Raw genomic sequence first — 23,735 nt, forward strand, 5'->3', positions numbered from 1 at the left:
TTGCATGCACTAGCACTATACAGATCTTTTTGCCTTGAGAAAAGAATTTCCCTTTTTGGTAGAATGTTAAGGCGAAATCTTGGGAAGTCATTCCGTCCTCTGGCATTTCTTTTCAGCGCTTCTTTGACATATATTGGATTGTCGCAGAGACCACTCACTTCACATTCGCAAGAACCCAGGATATGCTGCACATAGATAGACATACCTGACAGAAAAGGATTACCCTCCTTCTTGAGCTCTATTTTAAGGTCTTCGTAAAGGGTATTTATTCGAGGTACCTGGATTAACCTGTAAACTGACAAGATTCTCTACTCTATATAGGAGCGGAGAGAAAGTAGGCCTAATTTGTATCTCAACGATGAAATCAGGAGAGATTAGGTTAGGCTAAACACATTTTTCCATAGACAGCCCTCCAGTCTCTCCCAATTTATAGTTGCAATTGCTGGGATAACTTCTACACCATAGGTTATAATGGGCATTACTTTGCATACATAGTATTTTATCAGGGGGGGTATGGAGAACTTGCAAAAATTGGAGCTCGGTTTCTTCATTTGGCTCCCTAGATGAATCAGCTTTTCTTCCATAATACCCTCTATATAACCTTTTGAGGGAAATGAGCGAATGCTTAAGCCCAAGTACAGAACCTCTCGATTTATCGGAATTACTTGGTCTAACAATTCCCATGAAAAATAGGCTCCCTTGTCAAAGGTTGTTTGACAGCAATTACTTTAGATTTAGCCAGATTTATCTTTAAGTTGTTAGCATTTGCAAACTCTCCCAGGGCCACTGGTAGCTTCTGCAATCCGACAGGTGTAAAGTCCAGCAATACAATGTCGTCTGCATAAGATACCCAGGTCAAGCTATCTTTCCCCACAACAAGACTAGAGAAGCCGTTCCCCCTGAGGCTATTGACCAAGTCTGCCAGATACAGATTAAAAAGGCACGGGGCAACCATGCATCCCTGTCTCACTCCCTTATTGGTCCGGATGTGAGATTATAGATTCCCTCTAGCATCCAGCCTTATCCTCAGATAGGACTTATTGTGGAGTTCTATAATTATTGATATGAGTGATTCAGACAGTCCCCATTGTCTCAATTACAGCCATAAACGTTCTCAGTTATCGAAAAGCCTGGGACAGATCTACCTAGGCCCTGAACAGAGTCGGTCCAGCCTTCAGAAAACATTTTCTCGATGTTGTGCTCAGGACCAGGCCATGTAGTGTGGTCGACAGGCGAGACCTGAACCCAGTTTGGTTTTTTGACCAGATTCCATGTTTTTTAACTCAACTTTCGAGATCCTCTGGACTAGTTCTGGAAATATTTTACTATCTTTGTCTAGAAGGGAGATCGGGCAATAGTTTGTAGGTCTCCCTTCTTATATATGGGTATAACAATGGGCTCCCACCACATGTCTGGTCGGGTCTTTGAGTTCACTATCCCCTGAAAGAGATTAAAAAGGATGTTTGACCATAAGGTAGTATCTGATTTTAGAATTTGATTACTAAGTCCATTGGGTCCAGAGGCTCTAGATCTAGAGGATGTCTTAATGGCTTCCTCTACTACTTCCACACTCAGGTTCAAGCTCAAACTACCCTTTTCCAAAACTCTCACCAGGATCTCCCCCGGTAGACCATAGAGGGCTGAAAAGTGCTTCACACATACTGATTCCTGTATAGAATTACATTTGACCAATGATTATAATTTTGAACTAAACTTCTTTCTGAAATCAGGTCCTCATTATTCAGAACTTAATTATTTATCCCACAGAGTTCCTTCCCTATCTCCCTTTTTTTAACAAATGTTTATTCTTCAAAGGAGTGATGATCATTACGCCAAGACAATCCCCCTGCAAATTTCGACCTTTGAGCGTCCCATATGGATTCTACAAATGTTGATGGGCTATAGAAGCTATAGAGGACATTGAGTTCTGGTTTGACATATATTTACTTATATTTTAGCCTCGTAGCCATTTTGTCTGTCTAGTCATGTTCAAAAGTGTTAAAATGGCTGACAATTGGACTATTTCTAGGAATGCCCTCAAAACTTGAACCATGCCTCATTGTGCAGAGGTAGATTTGGCACATACAAAAATGTGTTGCACTTCCATTGCTATTTTGGACTCCCTGTACCAGATAAATACCATTTATTTCTGCCCCGCATATGAAGAGAAAGTGGTTTGTATGTTTGCAGGAATATAGTTTGTCTAATCCATTTGGAAATTTTTAATATTTTTTTACAACTCTGCCTAATCATTGATTTTACAAATTTTGAACTCGACCAAATCCACCCTTGTATGGTCTTTACTCATCAGTGTACGTCGCTGATAGTGAATGGCTACTTTCTGGACCTCTAAAATGCTTTCTTATAGAGATGTATGGTCCCTCTGACGGCACTGTATTTGAAATCTAACTTTTGTAGCCCTGATGTTTTGGGTCACTCAAGGAGACGTCCTATGGCTGGAACAATAAAGGGATGTCCCAAGTGCCTCCAGAAGGGATTAATTTCACAGAGCCCTACCTCTTTGCTGCAAAAATAGAGACAATGGGGTGTGTTGGCAGGACGGGGTGGGCAGGCAGGACAAACAAACAAAGGGGGGCAATGAGAGAACACAACGATGGGACTTCAACATGCAACCCAACATCTTGCACTATAGCAGTAGGGTTTACATTAGCCAACATTATTCTGGAGGGGACTGTGTTACACCCTTTTTAATCGCTCTCTATATCTATATATATATAGTTTTTGGAATTCCATAATATATATATTGTACACCCTTTTTAATCTCTCTCTCTCTCTCTCTCCCTCTACATATATATATATATATATATATATATATATATATAGAGAGAGAGAGAGATTAAAAAGGGTGTACAATATATATATATATATAATGAAATTCCTAAAACTGGATCCAGCATAAATAGTCCCAGTGTTCTGAGGTATGTGTTCCCTTCCTACCTGCTGGTCTGCAAACAGCGGTCCCGCTTGTGTAGCATTAGAAAATGTTACATTTTGTGGGTCCCAAGTAGTGAAGTGTGGTGTTGTGCGGCCTTGCTATGCAGTAGTTGAAGCGATTGCCTGTGTTGTTTGGCATGAGGTAAGGGCTCTTCTGCTGACGAAGTTCAGTCAAACAGGCTGATCATGGGCACATTGCCCAATTCAGAATATGGCGTCGCCCTGCTGAGGTGGACGTGACAGAGAAGCGAAATTGCGATGAACGAGTTGTCTTGCTCTCTTCTGAGAGGAATAAGTAGGGTTTGATGCATCACTGCCCAGTACACTGCCTTATTTAATCTCTGGATTAAATAAGGGCTACACTCTTTTCAGTGGATAGCAATGCCCTTCAATGCAATCCCTCTGCTTGATGATCAAGTGCCCTCTGGTACCTTGGCAGTCTGTCAGACTGAGAATATAGTTTCTTCTCTCTATCTTGGCTCTGCTTCAAGAGTCTACCTGCATGTCTCTGCTTTGAACTTCCTGAAGGCAAATGCGGGTTCAAAGAAGCTCCCTGAGAAATCGCTTGTATACTTTGGCTCTTAGTCTCCACTGGGGGATCAAACACAGCCATCAGCCTTAACAGTAATCAATCTCTTCCTAGTGGTTTTCTGACAATGTCTTGTCTTCAAATGGCACTCCTGGACGCCAATGATTCACAGTGGATGCCCTCCACAGATCTTTCAATAGGCACACTTCTTTGCAGTGTGCCCTATCAGCTCACTACCGCTCCACTTTGCTCTCTGTCTACCAAAAACAGCTCTATTCGTACAGTCATGCTGTAATTTCCTGCTCAAAGCCTATTAACCTTTGGCAGCCAGATGGAAGACTCTGGGCTTGGTTGAGAGCTAGCTTCTGCGCATTGGAATGCCATTATGACACCCCACTCTCCAGCCCATTACTTGGATCGTTTGTCTTGCCTACATATTTGTTATTAGGAAATCAGGTGCCCCTAACTGTAGGGTATTGGGGTTCTTATGCTTTGTTAGCCCACTGCAGTTTTGAGCCACTGTTAGTTAATGAAATGAAGCCAATATGGGAATGCCTGCGTGGCCCAAATTGAGCCTGGCTTGTCCACTCAGGGTAACATAGAAATATAGACAGACACCAGGGTGTAGAGAGACAAATTTTGTATTTAGTGTTATGTGTGTGTGTTTCTTTGCACTTACTTGGACTGAACCCAGCAGAAAGGTCCTCCAGGGACACGTATATAGGTGCATCCCAGGAGGTGAAGAGTGGGAGGAGGCAGCTGAAATCCTATCTGCCACATCGGGTAGGCAGTGGTGGAAAAAGTCCCAGGCCGAACAGTCCTCCTGGCCCGGGTGAAGTATGAACTCCGGCAAACATGCTGGAGGTCTGAGGAGTGCAGGCCCCTTCCCTTGCACCATACTGGTGCAGGGCAAATGCGGTGGGGCCCTGGGAACAGCTGTGAACGGTGGAAATGTCCCCACAGCAACAGGGATGCTGCCAGAAAACTGCAACGTGGAGGGGCGCCAGTGAATTCCGCTCAAGAAGATCAAGTGCACTGCCTGGCTCGGCGGTAAGTGCATCAGCCCTCCAGGGCACAGGCCGCCGAGAGGAGTGAAGATCGCACCCAGGGCATGGGGGCTGCCTATGAAGAGTATGATTGCGTGGGCAACGCAGTGCTGATCAGGTGGCCCCACATGCATGACAGGGCCACCCAAAAGATACATCAGGCGTGGGTCCTGCTTGATGTGGTGTGCCACCTGGAGAATGGGGCACCCCCGAACGGGACACATGCCTGAGTTGGGTCAGCCCAGTTTCCAGCCTGGGACAGACCCCTCTCCACCAAGGACAGCACCATAAAAAGGGTACTGAACAAAGGGGTGGCTGACTACAGCAGCCACCCTCATGTAATATAATATGTTTTTGTGTCATTGTTTGAAATATATTTAAATGTGTATGTATGTGTATGTTTATAATCATATTTATAGTTATTAAGATGGAAGTGCATGTTATTAATTAAGTAGTGGATTAGGTTTGTGTACAAGGTTACGTAAGAGGATGTATGTAGATGTGGGTAGGAGTTTAGGTAAGGTTTGAGGATAGATAAAAAGATGTTGTTGTGTACGCTGGTATTTGAGGGAAAGGAGAAGTGGCGGCCTGCCAAAGGCTGCCTAGGGAACAGAACCACCCACTGGAGTCATCTCTTGGGTTCCTCGCAGTGGGTGGTGGCAGGTTGGAAGTAGGGGTCTGTTGCATCAATTCTCCCTAAGGATCTACCTTTGACCCCTCTAAGGGATGGTATGCGTACGGGGTATATCTCTCAGAAGGAACTCATGCAGGAGAACAGAGAAGAAGGGTTTCAGAGTGGGAAATATTTAGTGAGGTATTATGGGTTGAGGTGTTATAAATAAAAAAGTGGTCCCCGTTGGGATCCCTAAAATAATCCACCTTGGTGTCTCCGCCACATGTGCAGGAAAAGGTAAGAGTTCTGGGTTTAGCCCAACTCCTGTTTTAACTTCAATTTTATTTGCAGGATGTGTAGCACCCCTTCCTGCTCTCTTCAACTTAAAAAAGGACCTGGGGATTATTTTCAACAGAGGACAAGACTGCACCCCTTGAATAGACCAACTATGTTTCCAAAAAGTCTTGACACCTCTTTTTGCTATCACCTAAAAGGTCAAGGTACCCTATTTTAGGGACCGACCTACTACAGGGACTGTCAGTACTACGCAACCAGAAAGACACTCTACAACTACGTATGGAAATTACCACACTACGAGTCCATTTTATAAATATAGGCTCTCTAAAAGGATTTTTATTAAATGTTTTAAAAAATTCATTCATGAAATCAATGGATATACAAAAAATTCATTTAAAAATTGTTAAACCCATATTAGAAAAAGAGTGGAAAAAAACTTAAATATACACAAAACCTACTATGTATTAGAAAGGTACATAAACACCACTAAGAGCTTCACAATCACAAACAACAAACTTAATGTGTTAGAGCCCTCACCATAAACCTGCAAACAATAAATAACACAAATGAGAAACCTAACAAAACATGCAATTTATGAAAAAACCATAAAACAATGCCCATCAAAAAGATGATCATCTAAAAAATGACACCTAACACTTCCGACTAGCACTCGATCATGTTCAAACAGTACTTATGTCTAGTGTACTTGATTATAGTAAACTCAATTGGAAATGTCTCGGTATCAAGTACAGAGTTATGAGTAAATAAATACTTTTGTCATAGTTAAAATCACAGAAAAAACAATCCCAACAGGTTTCATTCCCTTATGTTAATCACAACCATTCTGTACGGGAAATTCTTCTGGGGAATTTTATAATGTGTCATAAAAATGAGCTTGGTAGACATCCGTCTTCCTCTAGATGTGTGCCGCCGACAGTCCTCTATATGGGATGACCTGTCTGTTTCAACAGTGACCTACGGAGATAGCACAACCCTTAATATGAGTTGGATTACATGAATATTAATCTTGTAACTTCTAGTCAAAATGAATTAATAATCTTGGCCAGGCTTACCGCATGTATCCGAGTAACACAGGTAAAATGCGCCGAGTGGAATTCCTTATTATTAGGAACCGATTCTATGGGAACAGTGGAAAATGTATCTAATTAGCATATTCACACTCAGTCAAGGACCATAATCAAATTAGTGATATTTAGGGAATTTTACACTACTAGAAAGACATTTTTACAACTACTAGAAAGGAGTTTTTAAACATCCCCCCAAAGGACTGCAATTTGAAAACTGCAGTTACAACAAGACTATCTTATTGTATAACAAAACATTGCATTTAGTATAGTTGTCGCTCTATAAATATGGTTACAATTCGCACTCGAAGTGGTCCACAAAGTTCTATAGCTGGGCCATCTCACATCATTACAGGAAATACACGAGTGTTGTAATGAGCTGCATTAAGTGTCCCAACTCAAACATGCTTCCATGTACATTATTTTGAAGAATATTATTAAAACTGTGCCCCTTCATGTGCAACACTCCTTTTTCCCCTCATACAGGTACAACATATTAATCTTAACTGGTACCTGTACACAGTGCCCAAGGTTGCACTGCCTGGTGTACTCATGTCTCCGGAGTGTATAAGAGTTCCTCTAACTCTTTGAGATGGTACGCGAGTCGCGTATATGCAAAGAAAATGCAGCTTTTTCAATCTTGCACTCGCGTGATTCTGGTGAGACGAAATGGCAACAATGTTTGTAACACATGCGGCACCGTCCACTAGCATTTGTTACAGATAAATAACTGTTGTAAAACTTTCACACGCAACTCGCGCTCATAAGAGTATCTGCATACAAGTTAGGCTTTCCTTGCTCACCTTAGTTTTATTTATACCATTCTGCACGTCTTCTAGTGTTCTACTGATAGCTTAGCCCTCGCCGATGTAAGGATTAGTCCTGCTTTTATCTTCATAGCAACGACCGGACGTGATGGCTCTGTTTAGCTGCTCTTCCTGTTTATACACTAGTATGTCGGAAACTATCCCGAACGATCTTCTAGTGTCGGCCATTTCTCCTCATGCAACAACGTGATCTATGTCAATCGCAGCCATAATTCCTAACTCATAAAGTTAATGCTGCGAAGTTGATTACACAGGTGATTAGTATACTTGCACGCTCGTGCCATAGATAGCGTTCGGGGGAAGCCATTTGCCTCATGTGGTGCGCTCACACGGCACATCGCACAGACCAAGTTGCATATTTAGTCATTAATGTGCGAAAAAAAAGTGTATCACATATTCTTTCTATAGTTATCATCCTCTGCGTTTCGTAATTATTTAGCCCAGTTAGCAGTTACGACTAACAAAGGTCTCAATCTGCATTATTGTTAGAGCATGGTCTATACCAAGTTACCATTTATTATTCAGCTTTATGTGATGTCGTCACATGACTCCCTAGTCACGAGGGGAAGTACATGGGGCGGCAGGAAGGGGCGGGACGGGGTATGACAGAGGGCTAGTCACTCCTGGGTTATTGTGTGGAGATTAAAGGATGTGTTAAATGAAAGCTCCGCATCTGTGTGTTAATTCAGAGTGCGACGCCTTACACATTCTCGACACTGGCGACGAGGAACTCACGCAGCAAACACACGGCAGCGTACGGCGTACGGCGGGTGGGAGTGAACATACTCCCCGCCAGCTGAGACTCTCCCCAGGAGTCCGAGCGAGGTCTCGCAAGCTTCTGCCACCGGCGACAGTCCGATCTGCAGGTGGAGCACGGCGGCTCCCTGCAATCGTCACTTGTATTGTGCAAGTGGAGCGCATCGGCTCCTTGCGACCGTGGCAGAATTCATCCGTGAGTGGAGCGTGTCGGCTCCTTACACAGAAACGTGTGAGTGGAGCGGGTCGGCTCCTCACAGCGTTTCCCTCACCAACAACGTGCAGGAATCTTGCGGGTGGAGCGCATCGGCTCCCCGCAACGTTCTCCCTTCCGTGGACGGAATTTGGCCCGTGAGTGGAGCGCATCGGCTCCTCGCGCTGAAGCGTGTGAGTGGAGCGGGTCGGCTCCTCACAGCGTTTTCCCGCCAAAAAAGCAGTGAGATCAGTGGGTGGAGCGCGGCGGCTCCCCACGCTTACACAGGTACGAGCGAATCAAGCACACGCAAGTGGAGCACGTCGGCTCCTTGTACAAACACCTCACGTCACACAGAACATCCACCATCTTCAGATTTCAAGTGGAACATAGTAATTTGTCGCCCACTATACTCAGCGAGTGCGCAGTTATACATTGCCTGTCATGCTTGATGACTCCTCTGAGGAATCACTAACAGTACAAGTAACTCCCGCCAAAACAACACGCACAAGCATGACGGACGGCCTAATAACACAGTTACCCCCCAATTTTGACCTGAGCGACACCAGCACACTGGGACCAAGGTGGAAAAAGTGGGTGAGGGATTTCGAAGTGTGTCTCAAGGCGGTAGGGCCTTTGGAGGATGAAAGGAAGCACAGTTTGCTCACCCATGCCATAGGATCAAATGTGAGAGACATCCTAGATGAAATTCCTGAAGATGACATAGACACCTACACCAAATTGAAGACAACCCTAACCAATTATTTCACGCCACACACAAACGTGGACTATGAGCGTCATATCTTTCACACCACTAAACAACTAAAAGGTGAAACAATGGATGCATTTGTGATGAGATTAAGAATAAAGATGAAACATTGCAATTTTAACAACTACTCTAATGAGGAAGCCCTTCGCTCACAGATAATTGTAGGATGTGAAAGCAGTGATTTCAGAAAAAGACTTCTACAAAAGGCTCGAAATCTGGAAGAGATTCTACGCCTGGCTCGATCCGAGGCGGCACTAACAGCACAGGTGGAAAGTCTTGATGGCATCACCATCATTCACGGGAAGCATGAAAATCTACACAAACTCGAGAGCACCACCAAAGGAAACACAGATCCATTTTGTTATCGCTGTGGACATGAATATCCTCATGAAGGCATCTGCCCTGCCATGGGTCAAATTTGTTCTGCCTGCGGGGGGGGGAAATCATTACAAGGCTGTGTGCTTCATCTATCGCAGCAAAATGCGAGGAAGTGGAAGAAATAGACGCTCCTCACCAGAAAGAGAATTTAGGCGCATGAGTCCCAATCATGAGTCACACTACCAGAATGACGCAACACGCCGCCGACAACGAGAAGAACCGTCAGATAGAAGACAATCAAAACCCACACATGAGTGGCGTGACAACAAATCTTCATCCTCCGGTCGGAGAAGACGTCCCCGGAGATATGTCAGGTGTCTGGTGGAACAATCACATTCTGACAGCATCTCCAGCACCTCCTCAGAGGACAAACCCAAGAAGGAATCAAATCCACGCAGAGGAGAACCACGGACAAAAGGCTACCTATATGCACTTGGAAACCCCACGGCAAAAGAAAATAGCCCTACTCTCATCATCAATGTCAACCAAGTGGCTGCCGAATTTCTGGTGGACACAGGAGCCACGGTAAATGTGGTGAGTGAGGAAGTGTACAACAACATGCCAAATGCACCACGCTTGCAACCAGCTAGAGCACTCATTTTTCCATATGGCTCCAAGACGCCGCTACCGTGTAAAGGTTTCTTCACGGCATCATGTCGATACAAAGATCACGTGAAGGAAATACCCATGCATGTTCTCGAAGCAGCCACTGACAGTGGATGCATTCTTAGCTACAAATCTGCGGTCGACGTGGGTCTGATTCATGTTCTATATAGACTCATGATGCCCAAGCACCTGTACCCCACCGCCAACATTGACAAGATTTTCCCTGCATTGTTCAGAGGACTCGGAAAATTGAAGGACAGACAAATTGAACTACATATAGACAGCAGCATTCCACTGGTAGCGCTACACTACCGTAGTATTACCATCAATATACAAAAACAAGTGGAAACCGAATTAATGAAACTCTTGGAAGCGGACATAATTGAACCTGCTGAAGGCCCCACTCCTTGGGTATCTCCCATTGTACCAGTCCCGAAAAAAGATTCCGCTGACATTCGCATTTGCGTGGACATGCGAAGACCCAATGAAGCAATCTTGAGAGAACGTCATCAATCTCCCAGAATAACGGACATGGTGCATCTGCTCAATGGAGCCACAGTGTTTTCAAAACTGGACCTCAATAAGGGGTACCATCAACTAGAACTTCACAAAAGGTCCGGATACAACACCACTTTTGCTACTCACCTGGGCCTCCACAGATACAAGCGGCTCAGTTTTGGAGTCTCTTCAGCGGCCGAAATATTTCAGTCGGAAATCCATAACATAATAAAACACGTACCAAATTGTTTGAACTATAGTGATGACATCTTAGTATTTGGACAAACTCAAGAACAGCACGATGACACCCTTATGCGTGGGTGCATGGCACTGGAGGAAGCACACCTCACCCTGAATAAGGACAAATGTGAATTTAGAAAACCAACCCTGCGATTTTTCGGCCACATCTTCTCCAAGAATGGAATGACACCGGATCCTGAAAAGGTCAGCGCACTCACAAGCACGACACCACCAACCTCCGTCACCGATCTGCGATCATTCCTGGGTCTAGCAAGTTATTGCACGAGATACATTAAGGACTTTGCATCCGTCAGTGCACCCTTGAGAGCCCTCATCAAACTTAACGCCGATTTCCAATGGACGGATGAATGTCAACAAGCGTTCCAAATTATCAAAGATCGCATCGCAGATGCCAAAAATATGGCATACTTTGACCCACAGAAGCACACAGAATTGATAGTGGATGCTAGTCCAGTTGGCCTCGGAGCCATTCTGACTCAACTTGATCACAAAGATGGCCAGTCCATACACATAGTATCTTATGCCAGTCGCAGCCTCTCAAAAACTGAACAAGCATATTCACAAGCGGAGAGGGAAGGCTTGGCGGTCGTGTGGGCATGCGAAAATTTTCATCTTTTCCTGTATGGGAAACCTTTCACCATAGTCACAGACCATCAGGCACTATTATTCATCTATGGAAATGCTCAAGCCAAGATGCCTCCCAGAATAGCTCGATGGGCTTTAAGGCTACAAGATTATCAATTCAACATCATTCATCGACCAGGAAAAGAACAAAATCCAGCAGATTTCCTTTCGCGTCATCCCAGTCAAGATTGCAACTCCGATCCATCCATTGCAGATCAATACATCATGTATGTGGTCCAAGAAAGTACACCACAAGGTTTGGACATGGAACAAATAGCTAGGGAAACCAACTCGGACCCTGCAATGCAGATCATTATGAGATGTCTTGAGACAGGGCACTGGAAACAGGCTAAGCAACTCAAAGAAGGTGCGGAAGAAGAAACCAAGCAAGACATCACCTGTCTGCTCACAGTAAGGGAAGAGCTTGCAGAAACAGAAGGACTCTTACTAAAAGGGACAAAACTAGTGGTTCCTCGGTCATTAAGAAAAAAGGTCCTTGACCTTGCACATGAAGGACACTGGGGAATAATGTCCACAAAAAGGATGTTGCGACAAAGGGTATGGTTCCCTCAAATGGACACACAAGTGGAAGAACTGCTCAAAGACTGTCCCACATGTGTGGTTCTTAACCCTCAAACTAGACCTGAACCGCTCAGAATGACTGATTTGCCAAACGGAACTTGGGAAGAAATCGCCATCGATCACTATGGTCCTCTGGAAGGGGGCGATTATGTCTTTGTGGCCATCGATGAATATTCGAGATTCCCAGATGCACAAATTGTACCGTCAACAGCAGCATATCACACCATCCCTGCGTTGGACAGAATGTTTGCTATATACGGAATTCCAAAAGTAGTGAAATCAGATAATGGACCCCCATTCACCGGACAAGATTTCAAAACCTTCGCAGAATACATGGGTTTCCATCACAGAAAAGTCACACCGTTGTGGCCTCAAGCGAACGGCACAGTTGAACGATTCATGGGAAGTATTAAACGCACCACGCAGATAGCTCGCCTGACTGGAGAACCACTGGAAAAATTACTGTGCAAGCTAATGAGAGACTACCGCAATACCCCACACAGTACCACTGGCAAATCACCGTCAGAAGTCATGTTTGGTAGAAATGTGCGAACTAGACTACCCCACATAGAACTGGAGGAAGAACGGTACAAAGGTGACGCTGAAATGAGACAACAAGACGCGTCCCAGAAAATGAATATGAAAGCCGCAGCGGACAAGAAAAGGAGGGCCGAGGAGAATAGCTTGGAGCCGGGAGACATTGTCGTCGCGAGATAGCCACAACATCGCAAAAACATGGCATCGTTCAATGAAGAACCCCTCACCATCACACAGAGGAAAGGTTCTCTCATCACGGCTGAAGGAACGACACATACAGTAACAAGAAACAGCTCCCACTTCAAGAAGATGCCAGGGATCATACCCCTAGTCGAACATCACATGCCAAGGGACACTCTGGTGCGGGATGCACCCTACGAAGGAGACCAGGAAGATTCCGACACTGATGAACCCCGTTGGCTACCTCAGGAATCGAGCGAAAGAAATAACTGGAGACCTCAGAGAACTCGAAGACGACCACCGCGCCTCAATGAGGAGATGCCCTGATAACGAACTTAATGTTTAGTATCGGGGGGGGTGTGATGTCGTCACATGACTCCCTAGTCACGAGGGGAAGTACATGGGGCGGCAGGAAGGGGCGGGACGGTATATGACGGAGGGCTAGTCTCTCCTGGGTTATTGTGTGGAGATTAAAGGATGTGTTAAATGAAAGCTCCGCGTCTGTGTGTTATTTCGGAGTGCGACGCCTTACACATTCTCGACACTTTATTATATAAAAAAATGGTAATCAGAGTACCAAGGTTGATTATGTATCCACTGCTCTCCCTTTAATATATGGTGTTATCCTCTTGTGCACATATACTTTTATACATGTAGACAGCAACTACGTCCTCTCAGATTGATGAACAATCGATCATCTCGTTCAGGCCTTTGTCTACACTATTGCATAAATATATCAACCGTTGTTCTTTGTGGTATCATTTCTTTTTACTCAGTGAACCGTCTCCTATCAACGTTACTTGTGCCAAAACGGTCCATGTCAATTATTCTGGTGTATGTTCCATTGCCATAAAGTGCCCAACCATAGGTGCTGTTAATGTTGAATTCCTTATGCAACTTTTATGTTCAGAGATTCTAATTTTAACCTTTCTCTCTGTATTGCCTATGTATAACTTCTGACATGGGCACCCCTTCCTGCACCTCTTCCTGTCCAGCTGGTCTGGGGGCTGTGGGATCCGTCCCCGGCCTTGGGTGAGCGATGTGCCCCTCCTTGCCCGTGCAGGGGCTGGACCTTTTCTTCTACTATTGTGAAAGCATTAGAATCTTCAGCGATTGCCAGATTGTATGATCATTTTGTTTTGCGGCTGATGAGGTGAAGATGGGTTGTTTTGAGCTTTTTGAGGTGTTTCTAGCTAATTTAGAGGACTTATTTGGTGTAAGGGTAGTGGATAAAAGAGGTTTAGTAAGAAGGATGTGGTTTGACTAGGACTGTCCGAATGTTCAGCACCTTTGTGCAGCGGGGCTAGAATGTACTCCTCTTATGCAGGGGTGGACTGGGACCCAAAAGAGGCCTTGAAAATAATGTTAAAAGTGGCCCCATATTTCACATTTTGAGCAAGCCCAACCCTTGACATATAAGAAAATGTGGAAATTACACAAAAGAGGCCCAGGGTGCAGAGGCCTAGTGGGAAATCTCCAGAATTGCCTGTAGGGCAGTCCACCACTGCTCGTATCGTTGGGTAAGTGTAGGCGAGGAACCGCGCTTAGGACCTCAGCATAACCCTCTCTGACAAGTTCTAAACCCTGGCTGGATTGGGCCAGCCACGAAATGCAGAGAATATGAAGAACTCCTTAAAGTTAAGAAAAAAGGAGAGGTCACAAGAAGGGCTTGGCAGAGTTTATTGGAGGCAATCATAGTGAATAATTCCAGCCGCTATCCTCAGGGCTTTGTTTTGCATCTCTTGCGCTGGTGCTCCATACCAGAGAGGTGTATGTCAGGGTGGGTCTAATAATCGACTTGTAGACGTTGACTTTACTCCGGATAGGCATTGACCTTGACTTCAAGAGTGGGTACAGCACTGCGAGCTTGCTAGAAACATTCTGTTCAGTATTTTCAATTTGGCTTCTCCAGGTGAGCTTGCTGTCAAGGGTCACTCCGAAGTAACGGCTGCTGATCTCCTATTTGATGTTCTTCCCCGACTAAACTCCACCAAGTCCTTTGAAGTCTTAGGTCCGCCCCTCAGATATGTTGCATTATGTCATTCCCCTCCCGACATGCCCTTCCTCTAGCTATGCCTTCCATAGCTTTGCTTGGCATTAGGGTAGTGCTTGGTGGGCATCCCTGCATGGACGGCGCTGGCAAAGCTCTCCGTTTCGTCGGCGCAGCCACCTGGAACATTTGATGTTTTTACTGCGCTGTACCAGGAGCTGCTAAAAGAGAGTTGGTACTCCATCTCCACCCAACCTTATCTTGGCCTGCTGCCTTCACTCCAGTATCTGGGTCTTGGCAGCTTTGCTCAGCAGGGTTACAGCCCACCAAGTCTTAATTGCAGAGACTTTCCTTCCAAGGGGCACGTCTTCGATTAGGGGATATTTGAAATATCAGTGACCAATTCGTCTTGGCTGCCGGGCTTATTGCGGGAATGTAGACCTGCCAACCTGAGTTTGCAGACATTCACCTTTCTATGCATTGTCCTCATGCCAAGGTTCTGAGACCCCTTAAAGAATGTAATAAGAATCTAATAAGCCACCTTTCCCCAAACACAATGAAGGTGCTGTCTAGTTTAACAATACCGTGTTGTCCCTGCATGCTCTCTCTTGTGTGTGCCAGGACACAGCATCATAAAATGTGTATGCTTTGTGGTTACACTCGGTAGAATCTTTGTGATCACTGCACCGCCCGCAATTCCGCCACCAAAAATGTCGACTGCAATTGCGGCGCAGTGATCAGACAGATCACTTCTGCCCGCTTGCCCCAGCCCCCAATCCCGAAAACCACACCCCTCCAAACCCTCACTTACTGTTACTGTGGTGCACTCCTGTGTGCGCCGCCAACATCCTTGTACCCCTGCGGTGTCCGCTCCGCCGCAACCCCCGCTCTGCTTAGGCTCAGTAAAGCGGGGTCAGGATTTTTGTACCATGCTCGGGCACAGTTTTAGTAATGTCTCCACAATCGTGGTGACATTATGGTATGGTTCACACTCGGAACAGAAGATACAAAGACGATTAAATAACATTGTTTAAATGGGAAATAATAATTTATAGATGAATCCAAGAAAAACAATTTAAATAAAGGATGTTATAATGCCCAATGGGCATAAACCCCGACTGGATATTGTTTTGTTTACATATGTGACTCGATTCGTGGCATTTGATGTGATACAAATCCCTTACCCACTTCTACTTTTTTCTTTTATTTTTTAATTCATTGAAGCCAGTGCCATTCATATGTTTTTATTCTGTGCCCTATTTGCCTAAAAAAAGAGTTTGTTTTCTGTCTAGTGTGACCAGGTGACACCTGTAAACCAGACCCCACTCTTCTGCATTGTGGACCACATTTAGCTGAAGCACTTGACAACAATGATGTGTAAAAGAAAAGCCTAGGATTAGGAACATTTGCTAATTTGGTCACTTTACCTGACTGCCCTGCACTGCCGCTAGTGATGTCTAATTATAAATATTGTTATCACACTGTGAAGTATTGTGAGTACACATATCAAGCAAGCAAAAAACCTATTGCAGCCAGAGGGGGGCTGTATACAAAAAGTGATCTTCCATGCAGCAAACGGTCGGCGCCGGTACACTTCAACTCTGACAGAAAAATGTTCAGTTCAGTGCAGCAGAGCGCAAACTTCCTCCCTCTCAGAACAAGATTTGGGCCTGGTTTACAAACGCTTTTTACAATTGGGCAATCCCATTGAAAAATGCTTTGTTAAGAAGGTGGCGGAAGTAGAAGTGCAACACACACACACACTTCTCCCTCCTTTTGCAATCTCAGTGGTGGCCAAAGTGTGTTCCATTCAGATAGACCAAGTGCACCTAAGGCTTTCAATCCCAAACCTTTATGCCTGCATGATGCTTGAGTTATTTCTTTTTCTTTAAAAATGATTATTTATTTATTTCACATTTTTGGTCATAACAAAGTGACATCATATACCTTGGAAAAAACATGTAAGTACCACAAGTAAAGGGAAAAGGGAAAGGAGAGAATAAGAGCGAGATTATATCGAAACTCCAGCACAAAGTACTCCAAGCATGTGTCACTCCCAAGTCCATCTCTAGAAATCTACCAGAGTGATTTTTCTACCCAAGGAGAAACTCGGGTTCCTAGGTAGGGTATGGTGGGTGGTAGTTTGCTTAATTAGTTGGGCCTGCAAGCCCAGTATGCCTTGCAAGATCATCACATGGTTCTAAGATAAACCTTTGCCCCATCGGGAGCCAGCATGGGGTTTGCAGAGACGCAATAGCTGGGTCAGATTTTTCCAAGAAAGGATCAGTCTGTCTGAATGATTTTAGTCATTGCGCTATCCTCAATCAAACAACCATTATAGAACAAATAAAACTGGCTTGCCATTCAAAGGAGAAACAACCAACAAAGTAAAAGAAGACATTTTTCAGACTTTTTCACTAGTGGTCCATCCCTCGCAAAGTGATGTTCACCAGATGTTCAGCTAGAGAGCATTGTGACGAAGCAATCAACCATGAAGATAGGACATTTCTCTCTCCATGTGCAATCGTTCACCGAAAGCGTGAAAACTAGTCCACCAAGGAGGAGAAGGGGGGGTTTGGCCTGAACGATCCTCTGGAATAGGAACGTATTTGTTCAGTGGGAGGATGGCAACATGGAAACTGGCACCACCTGTGGCAGCAACGCGCAGATATAGAAGGAAGATTAAGAACCATCGCCGCTGGGGGTGGGTGGACTAATCAACGAAATGTCATGGAGGTGTGGTGCCCATGGTTGAAGAAACTGCAGTAGTGGTGGTGTGACGCAAGCTGTGCCAGCACCCAGAAATATCAACCACCCGCCAGCGTACTAAGGTATGTCTATGGCAGCATGAATCCTGGGACCAAAAGGGGGGCTCTTTGGTGATTATTCTTGACTGAATTCTTTCAGACTTTTAAGTGGCTGCAGTTCTGAGTTTTGCATGCTGCACTGTTTTGTTTTCCCTGCTATTTTTGTTCCAGTTACCAGTAAGTGTCACGCCACACTGGCCGTCGGCGCAGTAGATGGGTGTCATTTATTTCTGCAGGTTTCAAGAATAGCATGGGAAAATGAAAAAAAGAGTACTGCTACGCCATAAAACAGCATCAGGGAAGGAATAGAAGTAAGATGGGAGGATTTTAAAGTACGTGTGAAAAAGGACACATCAGTTTTCAAAAGGCTCAGTGATGCATAGTCCAAAGATGTCGAACAATCCAGAAAATTGTGCCAGAATTCTTAAATTGCGTTTGACACACCTAGATGAAAGGCAATGACCTCTGCCTCAACAGTGTTAAACAGAGGTGTTGCTAGTTCTGGAAAAGATCTGGGGCTATGCTAATGTCAGGACTGTTGGGACTCAGGGCTAGCTAGCCTTTTGGTTGTAGCCCCTGAGCTTCTATTCATGGCCACAACCAAAAGACCCAGGGCTATAGCCCCCCCCAAAGCCCCTTCCCAGCAACGTGTTAAATCTGTAACCCTCCTCATTAGGGTGGGCCTTGCGACTCTCCACCCTTCCTTTTTCCTCAGGAATTGGGTAGAACACAACCCTTTGCCGAGATGGTGAAAAACCTGTAGATTTGTTTAGAATCTAACCTATCTTTCACTCAACAAATTTGCACCGTCATCCAACACCCATAATTTAAGATCATGTATTTGTTTATTGGTGATTAATATTGCACTTATTGCACTCGAGAGCGCCAGGACCTGACGGACTATCTAATTGCATGCTTCAGGAATTCCCTGACGAATGGGCTGTCTTCATCATCTCCAGGTTATTTAACCAAATCGCTAGATGCCACCAGTTGCCGAGTTCTTGGAGGAGAGCGATAGTGGTTCCTATCCACAAAAAAGGCAATCGAGCAAACTCAAAAAATTATCACCCTATCGCTCTCCTCAAGGTTATCAGTAAACTCTACAGCTCTATCATCCTCAACCACTTTCAATCATGGTGCGAGGACACCAGCTGCAATGACCCACTTTAAAGTGGATTTGTCAAGGCCTTAGGCACTGCAGCGAATCCTACTACAGTCCCTCAAAGAAAATTCTGGAAAAAACAAAGCCAACATATATATGGTCTTCGTGGATCTAGTTCAATCGTTCGACCAAGTGAACAGATCCAAACTTGGGTTAGAGAATTCTTTTTGGGCATTTTCTTTGTTTTAACTTCAACCAATCATGGCAATGCATTCTGGTACATCTCTAAGGGTCAGATTGAACAAGCGAGGTACCCTCTCCAGTGAAATAACAACCGCTAGAGGAGTCAAGCAGGGGTCCCCTATGGCCCCAGCTCTTTACATCTTCTTCACGGTGGACATGCCTGATGCATTTGTGTCTATGATATCATTTCCCCCAAGGTCGGAGGACTCCAGTTGCCTTGTCTTTTATACGCGGACAACGTTGTATTAATCAACCAGACCCCCGTCGGCCTTCAAAGGCAACTGTTTGCTCTACAACTTTCCATCAAAAAGAATGACCTCGAAATCAACAAGGGGAAAACCAAGACTATGACGTTCGGCAACTGCACCCAGGGGAAAAACATCATCCCCTGTACTTAGACGGAGAGAAGACCGAACAGGTACCATCCTTTAAGTACCTGGGCATCTGGCTGAGTAGCTCCAAAACCGAAGTCCCGATGTCAACCTACCTTCTTGAAAAAATGAAATCATCTACCAGCCAAGCTTGCGCCTTGAACAGAAGGTTCGGTCAGTTTTCCATCGCTCCAATGATAAAATTTTATAGAACCAACGTGGTCCGCGCGGTAACCTATGGGGCGGAGGTGATGCTGAACATCCCAGATGCTCTCTGGAGCAGTCTTGAAGGCACGTTTTGGAAAAGAGTTTTGGGGGTCCCATTGTACATGCCAATTGCCATTCTCCGAAGGGAACTGGGTTTGACCTCCATGAAATGCACGGTAAGCTGGTATAGGCTTGCCTTGTTTGCGAAATGTAGTACTCCTTTGCACTCTGTGCTATTGTGCTGGAGATAATACATAAAGAGATGTGGTCAGACCGTAATCCCTTCTTGACAGGATGGCGTATCTCCATGTTAAACCTCCTAGAAACGATTGGTACTTATCTTGAGCAATTAATGTCCAACCGTTTACGAGTTAAAAGAAAACTCCAGGATTGCGACTGTTTTACAACGCAAGAGATGGTAAATATATACCACTCGGTAGCTCACTTACCACCAGAATGCTGGAAACATAACTCACCACGGGAATACTTAAAGCAATGTCCCAACAAACTGGTCAGAGACCTATTTTTGAAGGCTTGTCTGTACTTGCACCCGACCAATGAGATTCGGGCAATCTGTGGACAATCATCAGAGAACCTGTGTCGAAATTGCAATGATGCAACTGCAGTTGAATCTCTCTTTCACATTATGACATTGTGCCCAGTCTTGACTGCTAAACGTTCTATTAATTTAAGACCGCTCTTTTCGGACTTTGAAATTTCAGACACAGATGGCTGATGGAAGCCTTTAATGACAGGCCACAAATCCAAATATGTTATTGCAGTAGAGAAATTTCTGATTGATGTCCTCCCAGAAATTGGAAGTGTAAAGTTTTCCTGATTTTTTCCAGGATGGAAACTTGCACTTACCGGTTTGTTTTTTTCTGTTTGGTTGTCTCTTATTACCATACACTCAATTTTATCTTATTTTACTTATCTATCTAACTCATGGAAATGGTGGTGTAACTTTGCTAAAAAATTGTTGATTCAATTTGAATGAAAATAAAACATTAAAAAATATTGCACTTTATGCCCAAACCTACTAATTTCCAAGCACTGCACTGGGGATTGAACCCATGTTGCACAGCACCACTGTGTTTCCATGGTGATAGCACTGCCCCTGAGCTATCCTCCAGGTTTAAAGGTGAATGCTTGGTAAGGTCCTGCAGCTGTACCAGACAGGGCATTGCATTGCCCTCACCAGGACACCAGTACTTTCCTGTCTTGACTATTGTAATCTAATGTATGCAGGTGTTCTAGTGAAAGAGCTATGGAAAACAATCGAGGATGTGGCGTTCATCCCCCATTCCAGGGGCTGGAACGGGGGATAACGGCTCGGTAGTCCAAGTTAGCGGGCCGAGCGAAGCGTGGGCTGATAACGAAGGATCCTGGCCATTGTCTTTTCGCACAGTTCAAGTAAACAATAAGTCTCTTGAATTTGTAGATCTTGCAGTTGTTCCACTGCTGTCTCTCGCACTGCCTTATCGGGCGTCTCAGTTTTGTGTCTCAGTTAAGTTCTTGTGGCTCCACAGGGACCTTCTGCCTCTACTTGAGGTTTTATGATGTTGTAGGTGTCCACCCTCTGTGAGTGGCTGGAATTTCTAGCCTAGACTAGGCTCTGGGCTTTTAGTCAGGTTTTTCCCTCTCTTGGGTTGTTTCGCTTCTCTGAACCCTTCTCTTGTATTTCTATTGGTCTCTCGTTTCTGTGAACTCCTGTTGAATTATGACTTTCAAGTTCACCCCATTTGGGAATTGGTTCTGTTTTCTGGCTTCTCATAACCTCTTGCGGGTTGTAACTTTTAACTTCACCCCCTTTGGGAATTTTTCTCACTTTCTGGTTTCTAGTAACGCTTCGTGGGTTATGACTTTCAACTTTAGCCCTTTTTTGCATTTTTCTTAGTTCCTGCTGGTTTATAGGCACATCAACGCTCTTTGGCACTGTTTTGCTTTATCAGTGTTCTGGCTCCCTGTCGGAGTGCCGTGGTGCTCAACTGCCCTCCTCCCTTGTCTTATAGAGAATCATGTACCTGCTTCTTCCCAGTGGCCTTCTTTGGAGGAGGAGGTCACTCCATCCACAGTGGAACTGGATTCCTCGTGTCATCTGTTACTGGGTGTTTCCTCCGTGTGCCGTGGTTCCGGCATACCTGTCTTCCTCCTCTGTTGCGGCTCGGTCTCACTCCTCTCGAGACCTTCAAGCTTGGGGCATCGAGAGCTCCTGGAATTGGCAGTGTTCTGGGGGCTCACTGCCCACCACGTATGAGTCATGGTCCTGCCTCCACAATGCGTCGGTTCCACGCTTCAGTGGCGGCTTCTGGTTTCAGTGAGGGGTCAGCAGCCACACCAATCATAGTTAATGGTCCCTTTTCTTTGGTTCACCCCCACTGAGATCCCACTTACCCAAACCCCTAAGGAGTGTTTTACGTAGCAGGTCCACCTCCCTATTCTCAAAGAGGGTGGCTCATCATCGGGGAGAAGGGTTAAATTCCCTGGATTCATCACAGTATCCAGGTGGAAATCATATAAGAATACCATTGTGGCTGGAAACCAGGGGAAATGGAAGGAAGTTGTAAATCGGGGAGTGGAGAGGTCAGTAAATCAGATTTAGGGCAGGCTGGCTTGCACAGCACACAGAGATTGCTCCCTTGCATTGTTCATAGATAGAGAGTATATTTTATTGAGAAGCATTATCTTTGGAAGTGGGAAAAAATAGTGTTTGTTGTACTCTAGGTCAAAAAAATGACACACTTTTTTTTGTATTGATGTTTTTTTAGGGATAGTGCCAGACATACCATGGCAAGAAGGCAGAAAGTATAGACAGATTTTAACAAACTTTAGTTGCTTTATAAACAACTTACATAACTTTGAATACATGGTAACTTTATAAGTAACTCAGTTATACCAAAGTGGGGAGAGGGTTAACAGGAATACTGAATGGTGAATAGGAGGAACAACAGAAACTTGAAGTTCCACATTCATCACTTTAACCCCACAGTATCACCACAAACAACCCCATGACACAGGGTACAATTGCCCTCGAAATAGGCCATTTGATCCGGGAAAGAGTGGAGGGGTTGAAGGAATAACAGTGGTGCTCGAGCAGGATATGTCACAGCACTTCTGTCAAATCTGGGATTGCTCCTTGAGGAATTTGGGGACGCGTTTCCTGCATCAGCAGCAATCAGAGTTCCTATTCCAGCATGAACTTAGAACTGTCAAAAATACACTAAGAAGTTTCAGGAAAATGTTTGCTACTGGCAGCACAAATATGTAATCTTGTTGATAGTTGGGCTGCTTTTCATATGAGTTGAGTATTGTGTTAGTGTGTCCTGGTGAAACTTCTGGAGGCAGTGACAAACATGCCATTCTAAGAAGTTGTAAGTGCTCATGATACGCAACAGATTGTACACCAGTTGAGACACTCTTATGTCTCAGTTACATCAGATCTTGGTTGGGTTGGAGAACAAGCTACTATGGTGATTCTCACAGTTGAAGCGTCTTCCAATTTCTTTCCAGGTGTAGAGTTGACAGGTGAAGCCTTTAGTGAGGTGACTAGTACCATGGCGAAAATAACCTTTGTGGAGGTGGAGTCCACGTACCATCGCGGGATTCCCTTGTTTGGACAGGTGAGTCCTGAATGATTGGGATAGATTACTGCACTGGGGAATTTGTTGATTCAAATGCAACAAATTATTTTAATCGAATTATGCAACAAATATATGCAGGGGGTGGGTAAGGGTAATAATTAAGGTGGACAGTAGAAGGGGGGAGCTGCAGGGGTCTCCCTCATATATTTTCAGAGAAATTGATTTAAAAGAAAATTGATGAAATCTAATTCGATGAATTCTCCTCAATGAAATCACATAGAACCCAATGGTTCTGCTAGGTTTGTGGTTGTCCATATGAAATTGTCCATGAATAGAATTCTAAGTATGTAATGGAATGGACAGGCTGTGGAATCAAGCTTGGCTTTGCAGAGAAGCAGGGCAAGAATAAAGATTTTCCATAATGTCTTACTAGAAAGTCTTGATTCTATTAAAGACACGGAGGCGAGCATTATGGCGGAGAGTACTTCGCCTTTCTCAGCCTTCGTTCGGCTGTTTATCTTGTTTATTTTGTTAATATTGCGAGCGTAAAGCCCGCGGATCTTTTTCTTTCATTTTACTGCGACCCGTGTTCGCAGAGCTTAAAGGAAACTGATGCCCTTGAGTAGTCTGCAAACTAAATGATGTTCCCCTGCCGGAACTCCTTCTATAGGGTCGTGGCCTGCTGAAATTGCAGAACG

General features: G+C 44.6%; 1 protein-coding gene and 1 long non-coding RNA gene across 2 annotated transcripts in view; one reads left to right on the top strand and one right to left on the bottom strand.

The window, feature by feature from the left end:
* LOC138510506 (alpha-2-macroglobulin-like) overlaps positions 1–23,735 on the top strand; it is a 1,041,624-nt gene that overhangs the window by 296,499 nt on the left and 721,390 nt on the right. Inside the window, exon 10 of the mRNA XM_069626208.1 lies at positions 22,967–23,076. Within this exon, the coding sequence (XP_069482309.1) occupies positions 22,967–23,076 (110 nt within the window). The remainder of the gene's footprint in view (positions 1–22,966; positions 23,077–23,735) is intronic.
* Positions 6,003–7,407, bottom strand: LOC138510507 (uncharacterized). The gene is made up of 4 exons (XR_011280401.1): positions 7,329–7,407; positions 7,039–7,181; positions 6,514–6,578; positions 6,003–6,415 (listed from the first exon to the last, which is right to left on the bottom strand). It is a non-coding gene; the product is annotated as an uncharacterized lncRNA (long non-coding RNA).

Source organism: Ambystoma mexicanum, chromosome 6p, assembly GCF_040938575.1.
Source record: "Ambystoma mexicanum isolate Mex_15411 chromosome 6p, UKY_AmexF1_1, whole genome shotgun sequence".
Lineage (NCBI taxonomy): Eukaryota > Metazoa > Chordata > Amphibia > Caudata > Ambystomatidae > Ambystoma > Ambystoma mexicanum.